Raw genomic sequence first — 10,649 nt, 5'->3', positions numbered from 1 at the left:
ATGTTTAAATAGTTCAATATCTGATAAGACGTTGATCATGATTGAACCTAAATCGAGAAAATTGAGACTTGCATGCGAAATGCCATTTCTCTCAGCATCTGTCTATTTACATTACAATACTTTTTTATTGAAAATTCTTTTGAAAATCTAAAATTCATAAGCGCTATATATCACTTCAAAATATTGATATTATTGTAATAGAATTGCAAGGTAATAATACATGTAGAAAGATATTAGAGATAAAAGAGAAATGCTTTACTAAATATATAATTATATACATATATTTACTATAAAAAATAACATGAATTCTTATTTTGTTGACTTATAAAAGTTAAATAAAAGCCATAGTCAAATTTATAAACACTTATTAAAATTTAAAAAAATATTGGGAAATATGCTAAGAATATGATGATAATGAATAAAAATGAAAATTTTTAATAAATTTCCACTGGACTTTATATAGAATCTGAATTGTATATTGGTGTAAAAGTACGGCTTATTATAAGAGGATCGATTTGCACAGAATTCCGATGCAAATTTCCCAATTGACCCTCAAATAATATGTCATTTATAGCTTTTTTGGCATAAATTTGTTGTTCTCGGGACATTTTTGGCAGTTCTATAGCCCAAGCCTTAGCAATTTTGTCATATTCATTTTCATTTGATTTAAGACATTCGCATGCAAAACCCGTATGTTCATCTTGTGCATTTTTCTTTCTTTTTTCGATTGTTATCTTTTCTTTTATTTGGCATGTATTGTCTTTCTTGATCTCTTTCCGGTTCTCATTTTCTTTATATATCTGCGTCATCTGTAAAAAAATCATTATTTTATATTATAACATTTTAATAACGAAATTCATCCAGTAGGACACTCAATAATTATGAAAATTTTCGTCATATAATCTGATATGTACCATAGTTGCCGACCATGAACTACAAAACACATGGTACTTTCGAATATGAAACAGGAATTTATATTTTTTTGTAATTTTTATATTTTTTTATTATAATATACTTATAACAACTAAATTTACTTTATAATTTCAATTTTTATATAACATTGACAATGATCTGATCGGTATCGAAATGTCTGTAGTGTTTAATATTTAATATATTGATAATTGTTTTTTAAAGATTAAAGTTATTGTTTGGCCCTTCTTGTCTATTATTGTTAATTTTCATAACGTTTTCCGTGTATTTCTAATATGGCAAAAGAATGAAAAAGAATTGCTAAAGAATTTGAATAACATTAGAATTTTCCATGTTGCTTGAATAATAAACATGTTCGAATAAAAAAAAAACCTAGCCTAGAATTACTATATAGTCACAAAAATTTTTTAACATTGTAATGTTGGCTGCAATATGTAATTAATTCAAACTACGAATTTATAATGGTAAATGTTGAAATGAATGATCAAGTATATAACAAAGAAATTTAGAATAATTTTTGATTATTTTATAATAACAAGAGGAGAACTCCTTCACAAAATAAATATTGTTGAAAAACTGTATTTATTTATACATATAAATGTTCGTATAAATTACTTACATTAATTACAGAATTATTTTCTTCTGTCTTCTTAAATTGATCTATTGTGCTACGTGAATTTTGTATTATTTCTTGAAGGAAATGCATTTCTTTAAAATACCATAAAGTTGGCTTTTCCACATCAGTTCCATTTCGTTTGGCATCATTTATTCGTTTTAGCTCCTTTCGGAAATTTGTTCTTAATAAATAAAATTTTCTGATGATATCTTTTCTAGTTGCTTTTGGATATTTTTCTCGATATTTATTAATTAAAATTGCATAAGCATCATTCTTTTTTCGTCTATTACGGTAATCTTTTGATTTAATATCCCATAATGCAGGTAGTGACCTGTAAACTTTTATACATTGAAGAATAAATGCCTTCTCAGTTTTACTAAACATACTTTTTCTATCACTCATGACTTTTTAAATCTTACACTGAAGCGAAACGACATAGATATTGCTCGAATGCTTGCTATCAAATGACGCCGGGAGCTCAAAGGCCCGAGATTTTAAGAGCGGCCCCTAGATGATCAATATTATTTCATAATATTTGATATTGCACAATATTATTGATCGTCTGAAGACTATATTGAAGGTTTATGAAATATGTCCTTTCGTTAGCCGCGTTCAATATTTAGTAAGCGGTTTGTACCGATTGGATTCTCTTAAATCTCTAAAAAAATTGTTCTATCTCAATAAATAAAACCTCCTACAATTACAAAGTAAATATGCTAAATGCTACCAATTAATCTTTCAAACATATTGTATAATTTGTAAAATATATATTTGCTTAATACTATAAGGTGTCAATTTATGACGATTGATGCTCATTTTTAGCGTTAATAAATTACGCAATACTTTACAAGTTATATAATATATTTTTAAAAACTTTGACAATATATTATACAAATTTTAAATAAAAATTTAAAAAATGTAAATTTTCAATGTAATCTTCATGATCAATAATATTGTGCAATAATATCGATCGTCTGTATATATAGGCTATTTAAGGAATAATAAAAAAAAGAATTATAAAGAATTTTAAAATATATTTCGACGATGATATATCTAACTTTTGATTAATTTATAAGAAAAACTGGCTGGGAATACGCAAGAGAAGGATATGTGTTATAATAATGCAGTGTAACCACAATGTTGAAAATATATTGCAATGTATATACTTTTACATTATGAAATATTTGAAAGCTCTTCTAATATAGTTTGCGTATCTAAAGAATTAAGATCTATTGAAGCCCGCGTATCCACTATCACTCCAGTAACCTAAAAATAATAACATATATAAGAATAATATAAGAAAAACATAGTGCAAGACATAGATTAATGCATTTTATTTGATTACCATTTCTTCAAAAAATGCAGTATGATTAGGCTTTTCCGAGTATCTCTCGTATTGATCCAGATTATCCTGCAGTTTTAAAGCGAGACTGTCATAGTTCTGTATTATAATAGCTAGAATTTGTTGTTCCGTTGGTGTCGACAAACTTTCCTTCGCTAGCCACGCAGCTATTTTTGGTGGAAAATGATTTACTATATCCCTCACATTAACGAGAGAATTGGTTAATTTGAGCGCATGTTCCTTGTATTCATACGATTCGCTAGTCGAATACCTAAGTGCTAGAATATTTTTATATAGAATATTTTATTCTCGCTATAAAACACTATTTCGTTTATAGGGCTAAAATTCTTATACTATTATCTACTATTTACCCATAGCATTTAGATTGGTAAAGATAAGCCTCATTCGAATAATTTCGTAAAATAATTCATCATAACTATTAGGTGACGATAGGAATGTATCAGCATACGTAATAAAAAAATTTAAGATGTTCACTACCTGTTGAAAAGTAATCAAAATATTATCTTGTTCGATCGTATGACGATTCAATCTCTCAAAATGTCTCATTACCTGAATAGCTAAAGGAAATATGTTCATTTTCTTAATAAGATGGCTTTCGTGTGTTGTTAAAAATTTAAGTAAATTGATTAGCGCGGTCCAAAGATCCCGCCACTGGTAACCAAGCCTGACACGGCACCTCTTCTGATAACACAGCAGTCTTTGTAAAACGCCGATACACTGATGATATAATTCAAGTGGAAATTTCTTCATCATATGTGATGTCACAAATTCGACGAGCAAATCTATAATGAAGCGATATAAATAATAATCATTTTAAATAAAATGAGCATTTAAAACATATTTTTTAATTTGTTACAATTTTTCTCAAAATTTAAACAATTTATATTCAAGTAATATTTTATAAGCTGAAAGTTATTAATAAACTTTGCCCTTATTTAATTTCTATAACAATAATTTGAGAGAATATAATATCTTCATATGAAAAAAATACCGAGTAACGTGGCTGCAAGTGGTTGAGCAGGTGCTGCTTTGTCCTGCAACTTTCGATGATGCATAGGTACTCTATGTAATTGAACTCTGAATGCCAGATTCGCGTCGTGCATCAAACTGTTTGCATATTGATCCTCCGCGATACAGCTTAGTATCAAGAAGCACAATTTCACATTGTTCATTATAGCCTCTGTTCGAATTACTTGCATAACTATTGAACTGTAATGGAAATGGATATCTTATAAACATTAAGCAGTAGATTATTAAACATACACTAATAATTTTATAACATACACTATTAATTTATATATTGTTTTCTTCTCACCAATACTGCAGAAAAGTTGCTAGTAGATTGAACGGCTGAGCCATCACATCAGGTGGTGAAGCACCAGGAGCTACTGCATTTGGACCCAGGGTGTTATTCGGCGATGGAGGTGCACTAGTATCGCTTTGCGTGTAGGCCAGAGTAGTTACAAAATTACGATTTAAGTGTGTAGCCTCATACAAAGCTAAAAGTAAAGCGTTATTCGCACGAACTTGTTGCGTTTTTGCTTCTTCCTCTCCAACAAACATGCTACCAACTATACTAGTTAACGAAGACAACCAAGATGCTTGTATTTCTGAAAATATATTGTGTTATTATTATTATTATATTCTAAAGTATTATTATTATATTCTAAAGTATGTTTACGATACATATTAATTATTTAAATAGTACTATTACAGTAAACTACTTAATGTTACATTTATATAGAATACCTGCTCTTTGTTGAGCAAATTGCCGACAAAATTCCGTCAACGAACTTGATATAGCTTGCCCGTATCCATTTAAGGCTAATTCATCATCCAAAATTGATAATTTGACAATATAAGGATTTGCGCTTTCATATTTCCGATAGTTGACTAGAAGTGTTAACAATAAAACTGCATCGTGACCATGGCGATTTCTAGCAGCTGTATCTCTCAACAACTATAATACAAAATAATATATGTAACTATTAATACATAAGATCAAATATTATTTAAAATTTCATTTTGCATAAACATAAAAAAATTATAGATATTTATAATTTTTAATTATTATTTATAAATATTTAACATACTTGAATTAGCGATTCAAAAACGCTGTTTAACATCACATATTCCAGTAAGGTATTTTGGCTGATATTATCCATACCAGTAACTATTATTAATAACAATTTCAGGCACAAAGCTTTCAAACTATCTGGATATTCACCTAAATAACATAAATTCTTTTATTAATTTTCTTACTAATATTATATTTAAAAAATGCTTAAAATATATATAATGTACATATATTGATATATATAACAGATAAAGAGTATGGGATAAATCCAATAAATTGTAATCTATTTCAAGAGAATATTAGAATAAATAATACTATATATGTTTATGATATATACAAATGATTAATAATTGTTGTTTATTATATATCTACCTGTTAAAAAATTATTGCAATGCTGCATTAACGTTGTCATCCTCTGTTCCGCAGAATCGAAGCCTACAAGAATATCTATTAAATTAAATCCATAGTCTCCCTGATTGGCTTTCTTGTACATGGATTGGATAACAGCCGCTAAAGTTTGCAACGCGTATACTATTCTAAATGGATGTTCGTCGACTAATGTATCGACACAATGGCATACCAATGCATTTAAATTTTCTTTGCTAGCATTTAGTTGTTCCGATGTCATATGTAGAATTTCATTTTCAATGTGAGGTACCTAAAATATTACAATTAATTCATACTCTAATAGATAGACAATAATTATCTGATAGATAAACAATAATTATCTGATAGATAGACAATAATTTAAAAAATTAAGAGATACATACCATAGGTTTAATAAGGAATAGTTCATTCCAGAAATTTGGATGAGCTAACGTTAAGTCTTCACCTTTAAAGAAACTCTCATAGATTGGTACTAACTTGCATTTATGTTGACGTTTGGCACCAGAGCCACTCCTTTTTCTCATAGCCATGAGTACAGTGAATTATTTTCTTCTGTTTACATATTCAAATTCTAGAAATATGTTAAGATATATGTATAATCTTTATATATATAACAATGCACTTGTGATAATATTAGATTCTCCTAAAATAGCTTTTATGACATTTTAAAAGAAAGGAAATACTAGGTATCTATTTATCCAACTCTTCTAATTAATAAAAATATTATTTATATATTTACCTTTTAATCCAAAATCTTGCTATATGATTTAAATTCAAAATTTCAATGTAACACTGTTACATGATCTGTTACATTTATATCATAATCCAAAGATGTAAAATTGTAGAAATTAACGAAAATTTATTCGATATTAACTCTCACCAAACTTTCTAAAATTTGTATATATTATATATATATTACGAATATATATAATGGAATTTGATCAAGAAAGGTCTTTAGATCCAATATTGCTCAGTTAAAAAAAAATAAGATTTCTAGGTTATAAAATCGACTTATCAGTAAGCGTGCGCATTATCCTATTTTCTTCTTGAATTAGAAGACCTCACGCGGCGTGAGCGTGTACCTCCAAAATCAGAATTGCCAATGTCGAAACATAAATTATCTATATATAAAAATACAATATGGAAGAGGAATATAAAAGCAATTAAAATCTTTTTCATTAAAACTATATATTTCTTATTTAAAATGCATTTTATTATTTATGCGATACGCAGATAAAAAAAACATTAGTTTATCATTATAAGTTTCTTGACTTCACGAGTTTTATTAAATAAATTTTTCTTATAAAATTGAAAATTGTTTATAACAATTACAATAATTATATTGGGTCATCTAAAAAGTATCCGCAGTTTTTTGTCACTAGATGTGTGTTGATGGTCATATATCTAGTGACAAAGTACCGCGGATATTTTTTAGATGACCCAATATATCAATTCATCTTAAAATACAACAATTTCATCCCGGCCGAAGTAATAATTTTCGCAATACTTCTTTCCAGATTCTTTACAGATTCTGAAATATTTGGGGAGATTATTTCAGATCGATATTTTTGTTGAAAGTCCGCTAGTAATGGAAACTTAGTTACATATAATAAATAGTAGCGCAATTATATTTCTAGAGATAAATTCATTTAAAGAATACATATATATGAATAAATTTAACTTTGACAGAAAATCGGCGCCTCTCATATTTAGATGATGTACTCCTATATTAAATTTTGTTTCCAATCTTATTATTATAATAATTTCTATCTAAAGTTATTACTTTGATCGTTGTTTGGAGAAAAGAATATTTGAAAAACCAAATATTTAAAATATTTTAAAAGATAACAAGAGAGCATAATTGTCTCTAAATATATCCGATGCAAAGTGTTTTTGAATATCACAACCTAATATCACAAATTTTATTACAAAGAAAGTACCGAATTCTTGACTTGCAAGACTTAAAGACTTAAAATAGATAATGTATAAATGTTAATCATACAATAATTAACAGAAAGTCAATTTTTCATTGCTTTAATTGTACTTTAATTTTATGATACGCATTGCAGAGCAATCCTCGAATGTTGTAGATGTGATTAAAACTTTCCGGTTGTACATTATACGATGAGTCAACAGCTTTCGCCCAGATTTCAACTTCTTTCGATTTGTTATCCACAGGAAGCTCCACATTCCATAATGTCCAACTCCAGTGCCGACCTTCATTTGTCTGAAGATCTTCCATCAGATCTGCTGTATGCCAAGTTTTACCTTCATAATTAAACAGAAAATCAATAATCAAAGATCATTAAAAAGCTGGGGTTTTATCAGCGCTTGTATCATTTTATCTTTATCATTCATTAGACAATACAAAGACAAAATGACATAGTAGTGTTGATAACACACTCTTCAAAGAAATAAAATAATTAGTTAATATTAGTCTCATTTTCTTGTCTCTCACCATTATCGTTTGTAACGTCAACACGAAATATTTTTCGACCACCACCAGACCAAGCGTAACCTGATAAAATGGTAATTATATTTTATAAATATTTAAGAAATTTAAGAATACATTGTCGTCACAAATCTAATGAAATTGATGTTTTAAACTTTATTTTGTCTTCATATTTACCTTTCACTTTAATTTTTCCATTTTTAATTTCGACTTTGTCTGTATCTTGAGGATCGCATATCGCCGACATTACAGGCATTTCTTGTATCGCGGGTGATTTATTGAAGTCTACGTTGTCCCAAGTCGTGCTCGGAGGAAGTCCCTTGTAGTCACCCTGTTGCCACTGCGATTGACTCTCCTCCTTTGATACATTAATTTTACCTGTTGAATGAGTTTGATGTTAAGTAATTATGCACATTATATTAAGATTTTAGAAATATTTCATACTCAGCCATTTTACACTTCTCGCTCCCAGGACACCAGGAACGAATACTCGAACAGGGAATCCGTGATCTTGGGTCAACGGTTCACCATTCATTTCATAAGCTAAGATCACATCAGCTTTAGGGTCCATAGCTTTGGAAATCGGAATACTTCCTCCATATGGCATGCCAGATGGATCTAAATCGTGTCCATCAAACTAATGAATAAAAAAATATTTTTCTTAATGTATTTTTAATATAAATTGTAAATTGCTTATGTGCATAAGATGTGTTAAATGTAATTGAAATAAATATATAACTTTTAGGATTCTATTCAATAATAATATTATAAAAAGTAAGTTACTTTTACACTACAAAAAATACCTGAACGTGATTAAATGCATCTTCATTGACTCCTAAATCTTTCAATACGTCGCATAATCGTACACCTGTCCATGTTGCATTGCCAACAGCACCCACGTCCCACTGAACACCTTCCAGGTGCTTTACCTGTAAGTGAATTCAGTATTATGTACTAATTTGAGCAATAATTCCTTATTGATCTACCTTCGACATTTCTGAACGTCTATTTCCACCGCACATCATAGTTGCAGTTACCGTCCTCTTTTCATATTTTTGTAGTGCCTTGAAGTCGAGTGTCTTTTTAGTTGTCCCTTCTATCGCCAATTCTAGTGTATAATCCTTTAATTCTATCTCAGGCACAGGCAAATGGTTTCTCACATAAAAAAATGGACTAAAAAAAGTAGAATGCAATATAGTATAACATGCTAATCGAAATTTGTATTTATATATTCATAAAGAAAAAGCCAATTGAATAATACACTTACACAGGTGTAAAGAAACTCTCAACTAATAGTGGAGGTGACGGTTCTGCACAGAAGGGTTTATTGCGCTTGACTTTTAAAGCCTTATGTCTAACAGGATCATTTGCATATGGATCATACAGATCGCTTTTATTAAATTTGGCATCTTCTTCTGATATATTTCCAATTCTCATGGATTCCAGCAAGGAGTGTATTTCTGGTGTATTGTGATTTGCAAATATCATCCAAAATGGATCAATAGATCCTCCAGCAGCCATCATAATTTTTGAAGGACCACCTGGATGTTTATCGACAAACTTTGTTATATCATATACACCTTGTCCGAAAGTAACCCAAATTCCTTTCTTTTCGCTATCGTGATTTCTCACTTCTTCTAAAGTATAAGTCTTCATGTCTTTTCGAAATTGACCACATTTTACATTTTGCGTCGCGTTGAAAGCATAAACATTTCTTTTGTACTTTAGAGTATAGTAAGATATACTTAAAACTGATGCAGCAACAGCAATACAGGTTGTATATAACATAGGATTCTTCACATTCTTAGAAGATCCATACTTCTTTTCTGTGTCCTTGCAGGTGTTATAATTTTTTACCATCACTTGCAGTGATACTATTTGTGACCTAAAAATTAATTGATAATCCATAAAATTTTAGAAAAAAGTCTCTACACATAAAAATATGTTACATAAAAAATAATACTATTCCAGTTAATGTTATATTTTCCAAAGAATAAAACTAATATAAATACCTTTGTCTTATTCCCCAAAATATCTTCCAGCATAAACTCATGATGTTAATTTTCTTTGTTTTGTAGACGATTTTATACTTGTTATTTTGTCGTAATCAAGCGGTATGTTATTGGTATGTCGTAAATAGTCATAACATCGGGTATTACCATTTGCTCAATGTAATAACTGCATATGCAACATTGGAGAGAAAAAGTGCTAAAAGTTTAGAATCCAACCTTGCGTTGTATTTTCTGTAATTACACAACGAAATATATGATCATACGCAAGATTCAACAACAGATTGAGCTATATAAAACAAAAATCAAAACTTGAGTTTATCGTGGTTTATCGGTCACGTATAAGGTTACCAAGCGTACTTTTTTTTTTTTAAAAGAGTACATGTACTTTTTTCGACTGCTTCATTAATTAAAATATTACATTTATAAAATTATATTAATAAAAATTGCCAATAAAAATTAAGTCCTAGGAATTTTATTTTATTAAATACCTGCAAACGTAGAGAAAAATAATATCCTTTCCTTTGCATTATCATTGTTTTAAAAAAAAATATATGTATTCTTTTTCTTGTGATTCAAGCTACGATCCATTGATGCTATGAATGCTTCTAAACATTTTTTGGTCAATTAAATGATTTTTTGATTGGTTAATAAAATTCTTTCTTCTAATTGGTTAATAAAATTCTTTTTTCTGATTGGTTAATAAAATTCTTTCTTCTGATTGGTTAATAAAATTCTTTCTTCTGATTGGTTAATCAAAAGTTTCGAAGCATTTGTAGCGTCAAACCGCACCTCAGGAGTGCGTTCCAAAACTT

At 28.8% G+C, this 10,649-nt stretch overlaps 3 protein-coding genes across 3 annotated transcripts; all 3 read right to left on the bottom strand.

The window, feature by feature from the left end:
* Positions 1–64: 64 nt before the first annotated feature.
* Positions 65–2,547, bottom strand: LOC105146970 (uncharacterized). The gene is made up of 2 exons (XM_011057648.2): positions 1,550–2,547; positions 65–809 (listed from the first exon to the last, which is right to left on the bottom strand). The coding sequence occupies exons 1-2, from the start codon at positions 1,946–1,948 to the stop codon at positions 456–458; spliced, it is 753 nt and encodes a 250-aa protein (XP_011055950.1). The 5' UTR covers positions 1,949–2,547; the 3' UTR covers positions 65–455.
* Positions 2,548–2,675: 128 nt separating this feature from the next.
* LOC105146791 (armadillo-like helical domain-containing protein 3) lies at positions 2,676–6,438 on the bottom strand. Its single transcript, XM_011057299.2, has 11 exons — positions 6,113–6,438; positions 5,757–5,944; positions 5,359–5,644; positions 5,003–5,136; positions 4,659–4,869; positions 4,225–4,519; positions 3,901–4,118; positions 3,459–3,691; positions 3,260–3,386; positions 2,892–3,166; positions 2,676–2,812 (listed from the first exon to the last, which is right to left on the bottom strand). Exons 2-11 carry the CDS (start codon positions 5,901–5,903, stop codon positions 2,720–2,722), a joined length of 2,019 nt encoding a protein of 672 aa, XP_011055601.1. The 5' UTR covers positions 5,904–5,944; positions 6,113–6,438; the 3' UTR covers positions 2,676–2,719.
* Positions 6,439–6,544: 106 nt separating this feature from the next.
* Positions 6,545–10,478, bottom strand: shop (sulfite oxidase). The gene is made up of 9 exons (XM_011057297.2): positions 10,326–10,478; positions 9,838–10,068; positions 9,093–9,710; positions 8,812–8,998; positions 8,629–8,754; positions 8,270–8,462; positions 8,003–8,203; positions 7,832–7,891; positions 6,545–7,641 (listed from the first exon to the last, which is right to left on the bottom strand). Exons 2-9 carry the CDS (start codon positions 9,876–9,878, stop codon positions 7,400–7,402), a joined length of 1,668 nt encoding a protein of 555 aa, XP_011055599.1. The 5' UTR covers positions 9,879–10,068; positions 10,326–10,478; the 3' UTR covers positions 6,545–7,399.
* Positions 10,479–10,649: the final 171 nt, after the last annotated feature.

This window comes from Acromyrmex echinatior, chromosome 1, assembly GCF_024713525.1.
Source record: "Acromyrmex echinatior isolate Ae372 chromosome 1, ASM2471352v2, whole genome shotgun sequence".
Lineage (NCBI taxonomy): Eukaryota > Metazoa > Arthropoda > Insecta > Hymenoptera > Formicidae > Acromyrmex > Acromyrmex echinatior.
This window is presented reverse-complemented; position numbering and strand designations above follow the sequence as displayed.

What these genes read in the sequence shown, in the direction of transcription:
- LOC105146970 (XM_011057648.2), bottom strand. Translation starts at nt 1,948, where the DNA reads ATGAGTGATAGAAAAAGTATGTTTAGTAAAACTGAGAAGGCATTTATT. An exon ending in AAAATAATTCTGTAATTAAT is followed by an intron (nt 810 to 1,549) that starts GTAAGTAATTTA and finishes ATTTTTTTACAG; the next exon opens with ATGACGCAGATATATAAAGA.
- LOC105146791 (XM_011057299.2), bottom strand. Translation starts at nt 5,903, where the DNA reads ATGGCTATGAGAAAAAGGAGTGGCTCTGGTGCCAAACGTCAACATAAA. An exon ending in ATTTGCTCAACAAAGAGCAG is followed by an intron (nt 4,520 to 4,658) that starts GTATTCTATATA and finishes ATATATTTTCAG; the next exon opens with AAATACAAGCATCTTGGTTG. An exon ending in TATTTCCTTTAGCTATTCAG is followed by an intron (nt 3,387 to 3,458) that starts GTAATGAGACAT and finishes ACTTTTCAACAG; the next exon opens with GTAGTGAACATCTTAAATTT.
- shop (XM_011057297.2), bottom strand. Translation starts at nt 9,878, where the DNA reads ATGAGTTTATGCTGGAAGATATTTTGGGGAATAAGACAAAG. An exon ending in GAGAGTTTCTTTACACCTGT is followed by an intron (nt 8,999 to 9,092) that starts GTAAGTGTATTA and finishes TACTTTTTTTAG; the next exon opens with TCCATTTTTTTATGTGAGAA. An exon ending in GACGTTCAGAAATGTCGAAG is followed by an intron (nt 8,755 to 8,811) that starts GTAGATCAATAA and finishes ATTCACTTACAG; the next exon opens with GTAAAGCACCTGGAAGGTGT.